The 18,718-nt window shown below is 39.6% G+C and overlaps 2 protein-coding genes and 1 pseudogene across 3 annotated transcripts in view; 2 read left to right on the top strand and 1 right to left on the bottom strand.

The window, feature by feature from the left end:
• Tomm20l (translocase of outer mitochondrial membrane 20 homolog (yeast)-like) overlaps positions 1–1,904 on the top strand; it is a 6,962-nt gene extending 5,058 nt beyond the window's left edge. Inside the window, exons 3-4 of the mRNA XM_013015289.1 lie at positions 1,036–1,178; positions 1,729–1,904. Coding sequence (XP_012870743.1) covers positions 1,036–1,178; positions 1,729–1,782 — 197 coding nt within the window. The 3' untranslated portion in view covers positions 1,783–1,904. The remainder of the gene's footprint in view (positions 1–1,035; positions 1,179–1,728) is intronic.
• Positions 1–12,286, top strand: part of LOC105984914 — a 21,302-nt pseudogene extending 9,016 nt beyond the window's left edge.
• The window catches only part of Timm9 (translocase of inner mitochondrial membrane 9 homolog (yeast)), a 17,497-nt gene continuing 630 nt past the window's right edge, over positions 1,852–18,718 (bottom strand). The window contains exons 1-5 of one of the 2 annotated variants that reach the window (XM_013015308.1): positions 18,643–18,688; positions 14,827–14,913; positions 5,685–5,749; positions 5,286–5,381; positions 1,852–2,371 (exon numbers count right to left, since the gene is read on the bottom strand). In XM_013015308.1, coding sequence (XP_012870762.1) covers positions 2,237–2,371; positions 5,286–5,381; positions 5,685–5,723 — 270 coding nt within the window. In that variant the 5' untranslated portion in view covers positions 5,724–5,749; positions 14,827–14,913; positions 18,643–18,688 and the 3' untranslated portion in view covers positions 1,852–2,236. Of the gene's footprint in view, positions 2,372–5,285; positions 5,382–5,684; positions 5,750–14,826; positions 14,914–18,642; positions 18,689–18,718 lie in introns of those variants that run through there. The other variant, XM_013015301.1, reaches the window with a different exon arrangement.

Here is an 18,718-nt window from a genome sequence, read left to right as displayed (position 1 = left end):
GTGGTAGAGCGCTCGCCTTGAGCTGAAGAGCTAAGGGACAGCGCCCAGGCCCAGAGTTCAAGCCCCACGACCGACCAAAAAAAAAAAAAAAAAGTTAGGTTCTACTCCTACTTCTAGCATTAATGAGCTTGAAAACTAAATCACTTCACTGGTCCTTTGTTTCCTAAAAGTTGAGAGTAAAACTAAGCCATCCCATGTTATAATTTAAAGAGAAATGATTATAGTTTACTTTTCACAAATTTCTATTCCTTGTTACTTCACAACTAATCATCCTAAAATTCATTTATAAAAAATTAATTCAGAAATCAGAGTTCACAGATGTCTTATTTTCTTTCTCTAGATTATAATTCATGTTATACTAAATTTTGTTTCAAGCTGGGTATAGGGACACATGCCCATAATCTCAGTATTTGGGAAACTGAAGCAGGAACATCTCAAGGTTGAGACTTGCCTGAGTTATGCAGGGAGACTGTCTCAAAAAAATTGAAATCTTTGATAATGGAGTCTATTCCTTTTAGCTTTTTGTTTTTAGTTGAAAAACAGGCCACATTAAAAACTAAAATAAACAACATGAATATTTTCAAGGCAAGTGTATTTCCTTAAACAGTGAGTATGGTAACTGTAATTTGCCTGATACAATGATTGTGTGAGTGTGTGTGTACATGCCAGTACTTGGGCTTGAACAAGTCTTGAACAAGTCTCTGACTAGGCCTTTTGTTTAAGGGTATCATTCTACCACTTGAGCCATACCTCTGCTTCTGGCTTTTTGATGGCTAATTGGAAATAAGAGTCTTTAGACTTTTCTATGATCCTCAGATCTCAGCCTGAGCCACTAGCTCCCAACACTAGATTCATATTGCAGCTTTACCACTATGAAACTCATTCTCTCTCATATGTGTACTCTTTATTCTTCATAGGAATTGTCTAAATAGTCTTTAGTGTAAGATGCTTTAAATGTTTAACCTTTTTTGCTTTCTTGTAGGATGCACATTTTGACAAATGCTAAATTTTACTCAAAATGTCCTACTGTTTCAGGAGAGAATGGAATGGGGGTACAACACCTCAGCAATGCCCTTTCAGTCTGTATGCAACCACAGAAGCTTCTCCATGTTTTCAAACGCACACTCCCTCCCAAAGTATTTCAGATGCTATTGCACAAAATTCCCCTTATCTGCCAGGTGAGTACACAGTTAATCATTTTTTTGAAATACACTTTGTGAATTATAACAGTAATAATCATGTTGGGTTAGATTACATAGGAATAGCAAAGTATGTTTGTGAATTGCCCAAGTTCTAAATGACCATTTTTAAGCCAAATGAATAAAAGGTATCTTCATCAAACTGCTTGATATACTTATGCATCAATGAGAATTTCCTATAAATGCTTGCATTTGTTTCAGGATTGATAAGCCAAAAGATATAAATTTACCTCTGTTTTACTTTTATTCAGCTAATTGTACTTCGTGGTTGAAAATAAACCATATATTGTTGGTCAGACTCAGAACCATTCATGTTAGACTCTCAGCTTTTGAACAAAGTGTGAAACAATACAGACTCCATTAGAGCCTAATAGTCAACTCTTACACATTCCCAAGTTAGTCTTAGATGGGATGTTTCCTGAAGATACAGCTAGGATAAGAATGTAATGCCCACTGATAAAAGAAGGGAAGCAAGAAAAAGATCGTGCATTGAAATGATTAGCAAGTAACTGTTTTATGTATTTACCAGCAATTTGAGGCAAACATGAATGAACAGGAATGCTTGGAGGATGATTCTGATTGAAAACATTTCAACGTATCCACAGTCCAGTCAGAATACTGTGTTCTATACAGTATAAACAACTAACTGCTCAGTGATACTTCCATTTATTTTACTTTTAGTAATAAAAATTTTTTCTACCTTATACATGATTGGACACATATTTTACTTTAAAATTAACAGTCACGAATGAAGAAACAATGGTTTATTTTTCTAACCAAAGTGACCAACCCGTAAATCTTAAGACTTCAACAAATGTTACATCTTACTATGTTCACTGAACAATGACCTTCTCTTTTTTGATTATTTCTGGGGAACAATGTTTTTGTTTCTCCAGTGGTTTCAATTTGCCAAGTAGCCACCACAGACAGCTTTACAGGGTGCTTACTGCTTTCAGAGGATTCTATGAGATGAATCCTCATTTCCAGTGCAACGACTGTTGGCAATGTTTCATTGAAGTCCATCCACTGGGACTTCCCTATCGCGGCTGGCCCAGGAGTCCTGCTTTGGCTGCTAGGGCTTCATTCTGCTGAATATGATATTCCTGAAATCTCATAGATATTCTTTGTGTCATTTTTAAATATTTCTGTAAGCAATGTTCCGAACAGGTGATCTATAAGGAAGACCGAAGCAACACAAAAAAAATCATTTTTTTTAAATGCAGGTATTATAAAAGAAAAGCAGTGAGATGTTTTTGAACACACACACACACACACACACACATGCACACACACACGTACCCCCTCTCCCCCAGGTATAGCTTAATTGTTGATACTTTCAACCATTAGCGAGAATTAAAGCTTTCTTGAAGCTTCTGGACTATATTTTCTACAGGTATGTTTCAGTATTAACCGAAAGCCCACATTATTACCCCCTTATTTAGATGGCTAAAATAAACATCTAGGAGCTGGTTGTGGTGGTACACATCTTTAGTCCTAGCTATGCAGGTGCTGGAAGGAGGATTATGGCCTGACAATGGTCCTTAAGTAAAAACACCACATCCTATAAGAAAAATAACTAAAGCAAAAAGGGCTTTAGGCTTGACTCAAGTGTAGAGCACTTGCTTACAAGCATAAGGCCCTAAATTCAAAGCCCCTGTATTACTTCCCACCAAAGGGGGGGGGGAAAGTTCATCTAGTAATTTTATGTCTTTATGTCAAAAACCTATGCTCTATCATAGTAGTCATATATAAGCCCCCCCCCTTTTTTTTTTGGGTCCGGTCGTGGGGCCTGAACTCTGGGCCTGGGAGCTGTCCCTCAGCTCTTCAGCTCAAGGCTAGCGCTCTACCACTTGAGTCACAGCGCCACTTCCGGGTTTTTTCTTTTTTGCTTATGTAGTGCTGAGGAATCGAACCCAGGGCCTCAGGCATGCAAGGCAAGCGCTCTACCACTGAGCCACCTTCCCAGCCTGCCCTTTTGTTTTTGAAACAGAGTCTACCTAACTTAGCCTGGGCTGGACCCAAAACTTCCTAATCCTTCTACCTCCAACTTCCAAGTACCTGGTATTATAGGCATATACTACTACACCCTACACGTTTGTTTCTTTTTAATGAGTAACCTCATTATCAACGTTCTTGATTCTAAAAATATTGCTTACTTTTTATTTACATATTTATTGAGATGAGGTCTTAATATGGCCTTGACCTTGCCACTTAGGCCAGGTTTGCCTGGAACTTAGGATCATCTTGTATCAGCCTCCAGAGCTGAGATTACAGGTATGACTACCACACCTGGCTTCATTTTTCTTTTTTTCTCAAATATTTCTTATTGAGATTACATGACTAAATAAATTTCACAATACTGTAGCATAGTTATACTTAGCCTAAGTCACAAACACCTTTTAATATTCACAACGATAGTTACCATTATCTTAATCTACACTGCTTATGAACTCTATGACCTTTAACAATAAAACTATTTTTTTTTCTTACAAATTGGGTGATATACATTTCTTTTACTTAGTATCAGCTGTTCCCGCTTTCTCTCTTTAGCTTTTGTCCTATGTTTGTCAATTATTTAACAAGTAAGTACTGATGATGTTTAGATACTAAATTCTTGGCATAAATGTTACCAACATCTTCCACTGGAGAAGTTTGTCACTTTGAGCAAATATGCAGATAATATGATGAAGACATTAAAAGTTAACATTTAAAATAGGACTGGGTTTCAGAGTCTACCTATGAAATAAAAGCTACCACAAACAATTTTTGCTTTTTTCTGAAATTAATCTAAGTTCTCAGGATCAGATAAAAGGCCAAATCCAGTTTCTTTAGATAGCTAGGTGCTGGTGACTCATGCCTGTAACCCTAGCTACTCAAGAGGTTGAGAGTTCGAAGCCAATCTGGGCAGTAAAATCTATGAGACTTTTGTCTCCAATTAACCATCAAAAAGCAAGAATTGGAGCTGTACTCAAGTGGTAGAGCACTAGCCTTGAGCACAAAACCTCAGGGACAAGCCCACGTGTTGAGTTCAAGCCCCAGAACTGGTACACACACACAGGTTCTTTAAGCCTGACTACAGTAACTCAGCTGCCCAACCTATAAATCTACCTTTATATATTATCATTATCACATCAAATTTTGGCATCACTAAAAACAATAGTATGAATAGTATGAATTTGGAAATTCTTAAGAAAACAAATACAGACATATCCTATAATCTAACAATACCACTATTGGGCATCTACCCAAAATATTACAAGTCGGGATATAGTAAACTATGACATTTTCACATCCATGTTCACTGCTGCACTATTCATGATAGCTAGTTAAGCTATGGAGGCAGCCCAGATGCCCTAAAATGGATGAATAAATGAAGAAAATGACACACACACACACACACACACAAACACACACACACACACACACTGAAACTAGTCATCAGAACAATACCATGTCATTTGCAGGGAAATGGATGGACCTAGGAAAAAAATGTTAAAGTAACTCAGGCAAACATTGCCAAGTTTTTTCTCATATGTACAAGTTAGATCTAAAATATAAACATACACAAAACCATATACAAGGTCATATGAATCTATACACACAAACTGACTAACGAATGGTAAACTCAGGGGAGGATCCCAATAGTGTAACTCCTTTAAACTAACCAACCTTCCAAAATGATCAGGAAGCTGAAACATGGTTGTTTTTTTGGTTTTATTGTTTTGTTTTTGGGGGACTAGGGAGCAGAAGAATAGAGAGAAGGCAAGTCAGCAAATACAATCATTATATTCAAGGTACCTATATGAAAATGGAACCGTGTAATTTGAGGATATGGATGGACTAGGAAAGATGGAGGAGTGATGGAAGGGGTGACACTGATCAAAATGCATTGTACACATAATCTGCCTTGTTGAATTGAGAAACCTTTGTACAACTATTTGAAATAAAAAAATCAACAAAACCTAGGTTCCTCCAAGCACTGACACATAGCAAATAGCTCAGTAAGTAAATGAAGAGAGTGCTTGTAGGGATCCTATTGTTCTTGACAAATTTTGGAGAATTTTTAGTATGCAACACTTTTCTTACCTCTTCAGGTTTTACATCTCTTGTTGTGAAGTCTTTAACACAGTCCAAAAAGCAGGTTTCTGTAAGTTTATTGTAGGTTCCCAGGAATTCTTTAAACTACAAATAAATCATAAAGTTATTTAATACTATCTAAACAAAATATCCTGTCACATTGCAAATCATGGGTTTTTTTTTTATTGTTTTTGTTTTCAGATGGGCTTCCTATATAACCCAGGCTTGGCTTTGAATTTATGATCCTACTATCTCAGGCTTTTGAGTGCTTGGGATTAGAGGTGTTAAGTACCATATTCAGCTAATAATGATTTTTGAAAATTATCTATAAATAACAACTGATTCACATTTTCAATAGTAGATTCTATTTTTTATTTTTGCAAGATCCCCTTAATTGTAGTACCTTACCTGTTTTATCTGATCAGATTCTGGTATTTGTGCGGCCATATTCTTTTGATATGTTTATTAGTCACCTAATTTAAAAGTTAAAAGAAAGAAATTTGTCAATCTATTAAATATTTTAGGCTAAAGAGTTACCTCATTATTAACATATTTTATAAATGTCTAACTATAGATATAATTATATACCATTTCTTTTCTTTTTGAACTCAAGAGCCTAGGCACTGTCCTTGAGGTTCTTTTGCTCAAGGCTAGAACTCTACCACTTGAGCCACAGTGCCATTTCTGTTTATGTGGTACTGAGGAATCAAACCCAGGGCATCAAGCACACTAGGCAAGCACTCTACCACCAGCCCCAAGTGGAGGGCCTTGGGCTTTTTTTCTTGTATGTTTTGTTTTTTTGTCGGTCATGGGGCTTGAACCTGGGGTCGGGGCACTGTACCTGAGCTTTTCTGCTCAAGGCTAGCTCTCTATCACTTGAGCCACACACAGCACCACTTCCGGTTTTCTGTTGGTTTATTAGAGATAAGAGTTTCACAGACTTTCCTGCCCAGCTGGCTCAGATCTCAGCCTCCTGAGTAGCTAGAATTACAGGCACGAGCCACTGGTGCCTGGCTAGTCTCAGATTTTTAATAACAACGGTTTAGATTTTGTGAATGGTCCCTGTCTTAGTGTGTGTGTATGTGTGTGCATGTGTGAGTGCCCTAATCCTGGGATTTGAACTCAGGATCTGGGTGGTATTCCTGAGTTGTTTTATTGCTCAAGGGTAATGCTCTACCACTTGAGCCTCAGGTCTACTTCCAACTTCTAGGCTGGCTTTGAATTGTGATCTCCAGCTCTCAGCCTCCTGAATAGGTAGGATTACAACATGAATTGCTGGTGCCTGGTTTATCATTCAGTTTTAAATCAACATCAGCTCATAAAAATATTCAGGGTTCAAAACAAAGAGAATTTATGTATTTTGCATTTCAAAAACAGTTATCACAGAGACTTATTAGGAACTTCTGAACATTTTGTACTTATGATCTAACTTGGCAATGGAGAAGACAAAGAAGTCAGAAAACCTTTCTGTATTTCCAAGGTGTATACATACTATGAATGTAGGACTTTAGTTCTAGATGTAAGAATGTGTATTATCTGGTTTACTTATTTATGCTGGTTAGTTCTAGAAAGGTTGAGCATCCCACTTAAAAGGTTTGTGCAAACTAAAGCTATTAAAAATCAAACTAGCATCTAGGAGGAAGACCTAACACTAACCATATATACTATAAATTAACGAAAACTATGCATTATAGTTTTGAATCTAATAAGAAATACATAAAAATAAACGGATTTGTATATCTTTCCTACTAGCTTGTCAATTACTTAAAATGTTTATGTGGTACTGAGAAATCAAAGTACAAATTGCAAAGTATAAACTTTTTGTGAAACTTATATGGAGTTGGAAATTGAAAATTCAGGCTTAGGACAACATGTAGGACACTATCACAAAAAATACCATTCTGAATAAAACATTTAACCAAAAGTAACTATTCTATTCACAGCCATGCATACAGTTCTCCTGTGCATTTACTTTTCCCTTGTCTTTTTTTTTTTTCTGCTTATGTGGTGCTGAGGAATTGAACCCAGGGCCCTGTGCATGCAAGGCAAGCACTTTACCACCGAGCCACCTTCCCAGTCCCCCTTGTCTTTTTTGGGGGGGGATGGTCATGGGACTTGGACTTGGGTGCTGTCCCTGAGCATTTTTGCTCAAGGCTAGTGCTCTACCACTCTGAGCCACAGTGTGCCACTTCCAGTTTTCTGGTGATTAATTGAAGATAAAAGAGTCTCAAGTGAACTTTTCTGCCCACGCTGGCTTTAAACCATGATCCTCAGATTGCAGCCTCCTGAGTAATTAGGTTTGCTGGTATGAGCCACTGGTGCCTGGCTTCTCTTGTCTTTTCTTCCTTAGTCTGTGCATATACTGGTGGGAACTACTGACATTTTCAAAGAACTATATGCAAGGGATAGCATCAATTCTTTAATTTGCTGTGCTTGTCTCATTCTTAATGTTATAGTTTATTGTTTCTTTGAAGTAATAATACAAAGTATAATTTGGTTTCATAGTAACTGGATACTTCAAAATCATAATTTGAACTCTTATGATGCTAGAATCATAGAATCTTATGATTCTAATTAATTAACAGATAATGCTAGCTATGAAACAGTCTATGAATAATAATATCTCACTACATGGGCACAATATTTAGGATTAAGGAGATTTCTCAGCAATTATGTTTTTGTTTTTTTTTTTGTGAGGGTCCGGTTGTGGGCCTGAACTCTGGGCCTGGGCGCTGTCCTTCAGCTCTTCAGCTCAAGGCTAGCACTCTACCACTTGAGCTATAGCACTACTTCTGGCTTTTTTCTTTTTGCTTATGTGGTGCTGAGGAATCGAACCCAGGGCCTCATACATGCAAGGTAAGGCTCTACCACTGAGCCACCTTCCCAGCCCTTCTCAGCAATTATGGAGTCCAGAACAAAGTAGCACAAAATGTTCAAGCACTAAAAGAACAGAATTGTTAACTCAGAAATTGTATCTAGGAAAAATATCCTTCATTCCTGAAGGGAAATTCAAGATATTTGCAAAGGAAGAAAAACTAAGAGAATCTGTTGTTCACAGACCTACACAAAATGGGTTATTTAAGTTTTTAAACAGAAACTAAGAATTTAGGACATCCAAGAGGGAAAAAAAAATTCACACACAACTTTTTGAATTTCCTAAATTATGTTAGCTGTTGGAAAAATTTATATGCTCACCTAATGTTATTCTAAATGTATGTTGACAATTGGGGTAAATGGATGTAAAGTGTCTACATTTCACTCAAACTAATCTGTTGGCACCTTTAGATTGTGATAATCATGCTTGTCCCCCTCTCTGTCTCTAAGAGATACATAAGGAGATAGTCTCCCCCCACACACATACTTTTTTTTCTGGTGGTGTTACTAGTTCATAACAACAAACACTGACTTAGGTTTTTCATTCAAAGCTAGCATTCTACCACTTGCATCTCTAATTCCTCTATTACCTCTACTTCTAACGCCTCTATTACCAGCTTTTTCCTGGATAACTGGAGACGAGTCCCTTGAATTTGTCTGTCTTAAGTTGAACTGTGATCTTCAGTTCTTACCTTATTAAGCAGCTAGGATCACAGGCCTAAGCCACTGGCTCCTGGCTGAGATAGTCAACAAGCAAAAAGTAAAATAACAAGCTTAAGCCCTAGGTTATGTAAACCCTAATAGGTTAAGCCCAAAGTACACCAATCAAGAGACAGAATGGATTAAAGAAACATTACTCAAGCATAACACATATAAAAGAAACAATGACTCAAGTTGTATAGTTCCTATCTGGAAAGTGCAAAACCTTGAATTCAAAACCTAGTACCACCACCAACACCATCACTAAAAAAATGAGACATATATTATGCAAACACTAAACAGAAGAAAGAAGAAACAGTGGGTAGTGGGTATATCAGAGAAAGTAGACTTCAATGCAAATTACTAGACACAAACTGGTAAACGGATCAAGAAGTGTATGCACCAAAAACAAAACTGTAAAATATGTAGAATGAAGACTTCTATTTAGAACTGGAAAGAGAAACAAAGATCTGCAATTATAGGTGAAAATTTCAATACTGCTCTCTTAACAACTGATAGAACAATGAAACAGAAAATTAGTCCAGATACGGAAAAATCCACCATTTAAAAAAAAAATCAATTTGGGCTGGGAAGGTGGCTCAGTGGTAGAGCGCTTGCCTTGCATGCATGAAGCCCTGGGTTCAATTCCTCAGCACCACATAAGCAGAAGGAAAAAAAAGCCGGAAGTGGTGCTGTGGCTCAAGTGGTAGCGTGCTAGCCTTGAGCTGAAGAGCTGAGGGACAGTGCCCAGGCCCAGAGGTCAGGCCCCACTACTGATAAAAATCCATTATTTTTAGAACTTTGCACCTAATTCCACAGAGTCTACACTTTTTATCAAGTGGCCATGGAATTCATACCAAATAAATCATTATCCTAGACCATAAAACTAGCCTGGATAAACGCTAAATCATTCTGGGCATGTTATCTCTGATCACAAAGAATGTAAAGAGAAACTGCAGATAACAAGAAAATCTCCAGATAATAGACAACTAAACAGTAAGAGATAATTCTTTCTAATGTATGCATTGGGTACTAAATATATTTCTATGATATTGACCCAGCTTTTTTTGGGATCCATTATGGGGTTTCAACTCAGGGCTTAGGCACCATCCCTGAGCTATTCTGCTCAAGGCTGGTATTCTACCACTTTGAACTTCAGCTTCACTTCCAGTTTTCTGGTGGTTAACTGGAGATAAGAGATTCAAGGGGACTTCTCTGTCTGGGTTGGCTTCAAACTGAGATCCTGAGATCTAGCCTCCTGAGTAGTTCTGATTGGAGGTGTGTGCAGGGGGGCCCAGCTGGCTTAGCTTTTATACAGATTTCAGTGTGTTAAATTTAGCATTTCATTCAGTTCAGTGAATACTATCAGCAGGAATGGAAGTATAAAATCACTACAGACTCTTCAGATATTCAAAAGACAGTATCACAAATAAGTCTACATGTAAAAACTTAACAGTTAAGTAAAAGTCTATAGTTAAGTATTATCTTGGTATAAAATCCAGACAAAAAGACAGCACAAAGAGTCTACAAGAAAAAAAAACCTTTTATGAAATTGACATAAAATGCTTAAAGTATTCAGCAATATACAAAAAAAAAAGGATTACACCCTCTGAACAAGTAGGCTTTATTTGAAGAAATGAAAGACTAACTGAATATTTGGAAATTAACCAGTGTAGCCTACATATTAATACAATAAAGAAGAAAATTCACATGATCAGATAAAATGATGTGGGGGGAAAAAAAGGATTTTTTTTGGGTGGGGGGTGAGGTCGTGGGGCCTAAACTATGGGCCTGGGCGCTGTCCCTCAGCTCTTCAGCACAAGGTTAGTGCTCTACCATTTAAACCACAGCTTCACTGCTGGCTTTTTCTGCTTATGTTGTGTTGAGGAATCGAACCCGGGGCCTCATGCGTGCAAGGCAAGCACTCTACCATTGAGCCCAGCCCCCCAAAAGTATTTTTTTTTTGTTGCTGTTGTTTGTTTTCCATTTTCTGAAACCAGGCCTCACACTATGGTAGTCCAAACTTGACTCAAACTTGCAATCCTCCTATCTCAACCAACAAATAATGGAATTACAGGGGGGAAAAAAATCTGGTAACAACCTAATATCCATTCATGGAAAAAACTCTCAGAAAAATAGGAAAAGGAAGACTTTTTTGTTAAAAAGCAAAACAAAACCCTATAGTATATACCATACTTGCCTTAAGATTGTAAGCAAGGAAAGACATCAACTTTCACCACACTTAGACATCATACATGTTAAGTTCTATTCAGTGTAGTAAAAAAAAAAAAAGAGAAATGAAAAGGCATAAAGATAGTGAAGGGAGAACATAAAATTGCCAGTATTTGTTTTATGACCTGATTGTGAATACAGAAAACTTAAAAAAAAACTCAACTACAATGAGTTCAAATGTCTCAGGATATAAGATATATAAAAATCAATTGTATTTCTACCTACTAACAATGGATATGTGCTCACTGAAATTAAAAATACAATACTACCAGGAAGTTGAAACTTTTGGTAGGGGGACAGACAAGTGGAGAGAAGAAAGGTGGGAGAATACAGTCACTGTATTCAATATCCATATGTAAAAATGGAACACCATACCTTAAGGATATAGGTGGAGTTGGGAAAGATGTGAGGGAATGATGGAAGGGGTGACACTGATAAGATACACTACACTTACAAACTGAATTGAACAGATGTAAAACTACTTAAAACAATTTTAAAAATTAACAAATAATTAATCCCTGAAAAACAAAGTAGGGATAAGTCTAATAAAACATGTACAGTACTTACATGTTAACTACAAACCGCTAATGGAAGTTGTAAACTACCCCCCAAAATGAATATATTATCTTCCTGTAAGTGGCCAGAGGTGAACTGTGAAAATGGTTCGCTACTTTGTAGACCCAGAAAACCCCACAAAATCATGCAAGTCAAGAGGTTCCAATCTTCGTGTAGACTTTAAGAACACTAGAGAAACAGCCCAGGCCATCAAGGGTATGCATATCCGAAAAGCGACTAAGTATCTGAAAGATGTCACATTAAAGAAGCAATGTGTGCCATTCTGGCATTACAATGGTGAAGTTGGCAGGTGTGCCCAGGCCAAACAGTGGGGCTGCACAGAGGGTCGGTGGCCCAAAAAGAGTGCTGAATTTCTGCTGCACATGCTTAAGAATGCAGAGAGTCATGCTGAACTGAAGGGTTTAGATGTAGACTCCCTGGTCATTGAACACATCCAGGTGAACAAAGCACCTAAGATGCATTGCCGAACTTACAGAGCCCCTGGTAGGATTAACCCATACATGAGCTCCCCCTGCCACACTGAGATGATCCTTACTGAAAAGGAGCAAATTGTTCCTAAACCAGAGGGGGAGGATGCACAAAAGAAAAAGAAGAAACTGAAGAAACAAAAACTTATGGCACAGGAATAAATTTAGCGTAAAATAAACGCAAATAAATAAAAAAAGAATATATTATGTTCACAAATTAGAAGCCTTAAATGTTAAGAATGTCAATTTTCCCAAAACTGATATATACATAGGCTTAGCATTATTCTTCTCAAGTTCTCAGCAAAATCTCTTATAGCCAGCCACTGGTGGCTCATGACTAATCCTAGCTACCAGGAGGCTGGGATCTGAGGACTCTAGTTTGGAGCCAGCCCAGGCTTAAAAGTATGTAAGAGTCTCATCTACAAAAAGCAGAAGTGGCTCAAGTAGTAGTTGAGTGCCAGCCTTGAATAAAACAGCTAAAGGACAGTGCCCAGGCCCAGAGTTTAAGTCTTAGAACCAGAAGAAAACAAAAATCTTGAAAATTTAGGAACAAGTTTTTGAAACTTTTATATCAAAAGCAGAAAGACTAAAACAGGAAGGTTTTACTCTGTTTTAGTCTTTTTTGCTTTCGATATAAAAGTTAAAATCTATTTGATTTCAAGGTTTTTATATAGTGATAATAATCAAGTGTTTGTGGTTTCAGTGAAGAGGGAAATAGATCAATAGAGAATCCAGAAAAAGAAATATGTAGGGGCTGGGAAGGTGGCTCAGTGGTAGAGTGCTTGCCTTGCATGCCTGAGGCCCTGGGTTCGATTCCTCAGCACCATAAGCAAAAAGAAAAAAGCCGGAAGTGGTGCTGTGGCTCAAATGGTAGAGTGCTAGCCTTGAGCTGAAGAGCTGAGGGACAGCGCCCAGGCCCAGAGTTCAAGCCCCACAACCGGACCCGCCCAAAAAAAAAAAAGAAAAGAAATATGTAAATATACTGAGCTGAGTTTTGGTAAAGGGCAAAAACAATTAAATGAAGGATAACCTTTCAACAAATGAAAATAACCATAACAACAAACTATAACCTTGAATTCAATCTATTACCTTATATAAAAATTAAATGAAAATGTTTTAGGGACTTAAAAAGATACCAGAAAATCTTTAGGCTTTATTACTAGGGAAAGAGTTCTTAGACTTGACCCCAAAGGCATAAGCTATAAGTGGAAAATTTTATGAATTAGACTTTCATCAATATTAAAAACTCCACACTTTGTGAAAGAATGGCTGCCATCTCTCCAAGACTTGATTTCAGGACACCCCAATCCTTTGCCATCCGAGACTTGTGGACTCTAATTTGACACGGACAACAGTTGAACATGCCTAGAGGCTTCCCCAGACACTCTATTTCTTTCTCTGGGGTTGGTGAAGCAAAGGAGGATGGAGGGTGGAAAGTCTGAGAAGCTGGACACTAAGAAGAAACTTGAATCCAAGAAGGCTGTGGGAATAGCAAGGTGAAGAATGCTAGAAGTTTTTGTTTGCTTTCTTTGTGTGTATGCCCTGGGGCCTAAGCTTTACTGCTCAAGGTTGGCCCTCCACCATACTAAAACCACACTCCATTTACAGTTTTTGAAGGCCAATTAGGAGATACAAGCCTCAAGGATTTTTCTGCCTTGGCTAGCTTGGAACCATGATCCTCAGATCTCAGCCTTCTGAGTATCTAGGATTATACTGTTAAGTTTTTAAAAAGAGGTAGCTGAGTAAGAACAGCACCCCGCACGTGGTATTCAGGTAAGGGGTAGGTTTATTCAGTAGACCTGCTGGGACCAGGCCAGGCTGGCACTCCACGTGGCTGGGAAAGGCCTGGGAAAGAGAGTGTCTGGGCAAGAGAGTGTCTGGGCAAGAGAGTGTCTGGGCAAGAGAGTGTCTGGGCAAGAGAGTGTCTGGGCCTGGGCTAGGCCTTATCTAGGGTATGGGCAGAGAAAGGTGTGGCCACCTCAAATTCAGATGTGACCTCTTCCAGGTGTGCCAGTTGCCTAGGTAACGCAGGTACTGGGTGGAGACTTTGCTGTGAGGGGGTGGAGTCTGCTTGCCATCCAGAAGTGGACCTTACATATACTAGTCCTAGATGGTATCGTCTTTTAATGTAGTTTCATTAAACAATCTTTTCTTTAAGCAAAATGTTTACCATAATACAGAAGCAACATTAACTTATTTTTAAGGAACTGGAAATACATAATTCTTTCTTACTCAAAGACCACTTTATTAACATTGAGATTTATTTTCTTTAGAATCACTTGATTAAATAATCTCAAATATTTCCTAGACCTACAGTTGAACTCAATAGCCAGCAGCAATTTTAAGTCTGCCCAAATCTTCAGTTATTCTCAGCAGTTGCCATTATCAAGATTATGGTACACATAACCAAAAGTTGTACAGCCACATAAAAAACCTCACGGTGAGACAAAATAATAAAATGTGGCCTACACTCTTGATTCTATTTTCCATCACTAGAACCCATGTTTGTTATTGTAGAGTAAACATACTACCAGGGTTATCTTCCATTTACAACCCTGAAATCCAGAGATAGACAAGGGATAGCCTGGGTAGATCTTGGAATGATTGTAGAAATTTGGTATGTGTATGTGTGCCAAATAATTTATCATAGAACCAGGGAACTTTGGAGTAAAAAGAGATCTTATCAGTCATCAGGCTCAAACCTTTTCTGATGCATGAGTTTCCTTTCTGTTCTGGAAATGAAGTTGTCCAGCCTTTGCTTGAGTCTCCAGGCAGGCCTGATTTCTTACCTGAAAAATGAGGACATTTAATATGACAACTGAAGTCTCTTCAACTTCTAATAGTCTTTTTGATGGAATTCAAACTCATAAAAAAGCAACTTCCTTTTAGTTGCCAAATTTAATATATCAGGTTGTTTTTCCTTCTTGCTTAAGAAGCAAACTCAGGACCTTGAGCATAAGCACTCTACTACTCCCAGCCCTTTCTCTTTTGGTAAGTTAAAGTTTTACTACATATAACCTTACTATATACAATCTAATTCTTTTTTTTTTGGTCGATCGTGGGGCTTGAACTCTGGGCATGGGTGCTGTCCCTCAGCTCTTCAGCTGACGGCTAGTGCTCTACTGCTTGAGCCACAGCACCACTTCCAGTTTTCTGGTGCTTTATTGAAGAGTCTCACAGGCTTTCCTGCCTGGGCTGGCTTTGAACCGAGATTCTCAGATCTCAACCTCCTGAGTAGCTAGGATTACAGGCGTGAGCCACCTGTGATTGGCTCTACAATCTAATTCTATACTGGGGCTACAAGGTATTTTGTGTGTGTGCACGCGTGTGTGCGTGCACGTGTGTTTGTGTTTAATATGTTATAGGCTCTTTTATTTTTACACAAGCCAAAGGATTTAGTTTGGGTAGTACTGAATTGAAATTCACAGCCCTGAATTTGCTAGGCAGGTGCTCTACCACCTCAACCATGCCCACCTCTCTTTTGCTTTATTTTTTGGATGTTTCTTGTTTTATATGTCAGTACTTGGGCTTGAACCAGGGCCTGGACACTGTCCCTTAGCTTTTTCACTGAAGGTTGGTGCTCTACCTATCCCTTTAGCTACAGCTCCACTTTCAGCTTTTTTAAGTGGGTTTACTGGAAAAAGTCTCATCGGCTTTTCTATACCAACTGGCTTTAAACAGTGATCCTCACACCTCAGCTTCCTGAGTAGCTAGGATACATGTATAAGCCACCAATGCATCTCAATTTTCCTTCAAGCCAGCTTCAGATCACTCTCTCCTTATATAACCCTCCCAGGTAGAAGGGATTTCAGGTATATGCTATTACCATGTTTGGCGCTGTTGGCTGAGACTAGATTTTGCTAACTTTTTGCTTAGGCTGGCCTCAAACCACAATCGTGTGTCTACAGCCCTGCTAGCTGGGCTTACACACCTATATCACATCTCTTTTGCCACTTATATTTCTCCATATTTATTAGGCTAGATATTAGCTCTTTTGTTGTTTTTGAAAGAGGGTTTTGTGTGAGCTGGAACTTGCTACATAGCTCCATTCTCCTGCTTCATAGGCATGTGCCATATCTGGCCTATTATTTATTCTCCAATGCATCTAGTTCTTTTCCTTAAGTGTTTTGTCTTCCCAGAAAATAAATACATTAAGCAGGTCATGGTGGTTCAGGCCTGTAATCCTAGCTACTGAGGAGGGTGAGATCTGAGGATCTTGGTTCAAAGCCAGCCTTAGGCAGGAAAGTCCAAGAGACTCTTATATCCAATTAACTACCAGAAAACAGACAGTGGTTCTGTAGCTCAAGTGGTAGAGCACTAGACTTGAGCTGAAGAGCTCAGGTACAGTGCCCAGAGTTAAAACCCACGACCAACCAAAAAAAAAAAAAAACATTTGCCAAAAGGCCAGCAGAGGCCCCTGGAGGGAAAAATGTTTCAGGTGAATATTCTCATACAAGGAGAATTTCCAGAAATTTCTGAATATTGGAAAAAAAGGTTATGAAGAAATTGATGTTCTCTATTTCTTTGTAAAACTCTTATGCAAGGTACCAATTCTGAAGCCAAAATTTATTCATTAATTTTTAACTTTTTTTGTGGGTCATAGGGCTTGAACTCTGGCCTGGGCATTGTCCCATAGCTCTTCAGCTCAAGGCAAGTGCTCTACCACTTGAGCCACAGCCCCACTGTCTGTTTTCTGGTAGTTAATTGGAGATGAGTCTCTTGGACTTTCCTGCCCTGGCTGGCTTTGAACCACAATCCTCAGATCTCAACCTCCTGAGTAGCTAGGACTACAGGCGTGAGCTGTGAGCCACCAGCACCCGACTCTTTGTGCTTTTATACTACTGGCTTCACAGCATTGATGCATGAACACTGGGGATACTGAGGGTTTTACCCCAGCTCTGATATGAAAGGAGTTGTAAGATTTATAATTTTAATGATGTGTATGCTCAGACCTTAAGAGACTAGTGCAGAAAAAAATCTTTTTCACACCTAAATTTCACCAAGAAATCATGGGAGTTCATTCATATTGCAGCTGACATGGTTTTTGTGTACATGTGTGTGCCAGTTCTGAGGCTTGAACTCAGTGCCTGAGTCCTGTCCTTGAGCTTTTTGCTAAAGAATAACATTCTACTACTTGAGCTATTGGGGCTTGAACTCAATGCTTATGTGCTTTCCTTGAGCTTTTTTTTTTTTGGGGGGGGGGCTGGTTGTGGGGCCTGAACTCTGGGTCTGGGCACTGTCCCTCAGCTCTTCAGCTCAAGGCTAGCACTCTACCACTTGAGCCACAGCGCCACTTCCGGCCTTTTTTCTTTTTGCTTATGTGGTACTGAGGAATCGAACCCAGGTCCTCATACATGCAAGGCAAGCGCTCTACCACTGAGCCACCTTCCCAGCTCCTCCTAGAGCTTTTTTAAATATCACTTTACCACTTGAGCTTCTGGCTTTTTGGTGACTAATTGGAGGTAAGAGTCTCATGGATTCTCCTGCCAGGTCTGGCTTCAAGGGAAGTCCTTCAGATCCCAGACTCTTGAGTAGCTAGGATTATAGCCCTGAGCCACCAGCATCTGGCTTTTCTTTTGAATAACAAATCGTTAACCAGTAGGTAAGTACAACCTAGCAGACCTATAATACAGGGAAACTGTAAGTGCTGTAATAAAAATGATTAGCTAATAGAAACTTACCAAGATACCAAAATAACAATTATGATTTCTTTAAGTCTCCCAAAACAGTTCCCTTTAAAGTCCCCTTTGCCCTAAACTTCTGTAAGTAAATGGCTGAGATGTGAAAAAAATTTTAGTTTTAACATCTGACTCCCCCCACCCCAGCTTTATTTTTTGACGCTTTCTAGCTTGTTTTATAGGCAAAGCTCTAAGGTAGCGAGTTTCCTAAAATGAGTGCATCAGGGAATAGGGGTTGTTGGCCTTAGTACTGGAGAAAGGATTAGAGGTCAGAAAGTGTAGAGCTTTTAAGTGGAGGGTCCCTGTCTGTCGGCTCAAGGTCATGTCTGTCAACATGGATATCTCATAGTCGGTTACTCTTCCATGTCCCAAAGGAGACAACTCCCAAACGCGAGCTGGAGGTGCCATAGGCACTGCAGTCCGTTCCTCTTCCCCCCACACCTATCCCGGTCCCAGGGTGGATCCGAACCCTCCCCGGGCCTGCAGTCCACCCCCTCTCCCCACAACCCAGTACTAGAGTAGATCCGAACCATCTCCGGGACTGCAGTCCACCCCCTCTCCCCACATCCCAGTTCTGGGGTGGATCCGAACCCTCTCCGGGACTGCAGTCGCCCCACCACGACCAGTCCCGGAGTGGATCCGACCCTCGCCGGGACGTGCAGCCGCCGCTCCCTCCCCACGACCCGGCCCCGGGTGGACCCGAACCCTTGCCGCCGGGCCTCCAATCCTCCACCCCGCCTCACGACCAGTCCCGGAGTGGATCCGACCCTCGCCGGGGCTGCGATCCTCCACCCCGCCCCACGACCCGGCCCCGGGTGGACCCTTTTCGGGAACCCCTACCCCGAACGTAGCCTGGCCGCCCCCCGCCCGGGCACCCGGGACTCCAGTGCTAACGGAGACACCATACTTAATCACA

The sequence above is a fragment of the Dipodomys ordii genome, unplaced genomic scaffold (genome assembly GCF_000151885.1).
Source record: "Dipodomys ordii isolate 6190 unplaced genomic scaffold, Dord_2.0 Scaffold2, whole genome shotgun sequence".
In the NCBI taxonomy this organism is placed as follows: Eukaryota; Metazoa; Chordata; class Mammalia; order Rodentia; family Heteromyidae; genus Dipodomys; species Dipodomys ordii.
This window is presented reverse-complemented; position numbering and strand designations above follow the sequence as displayed.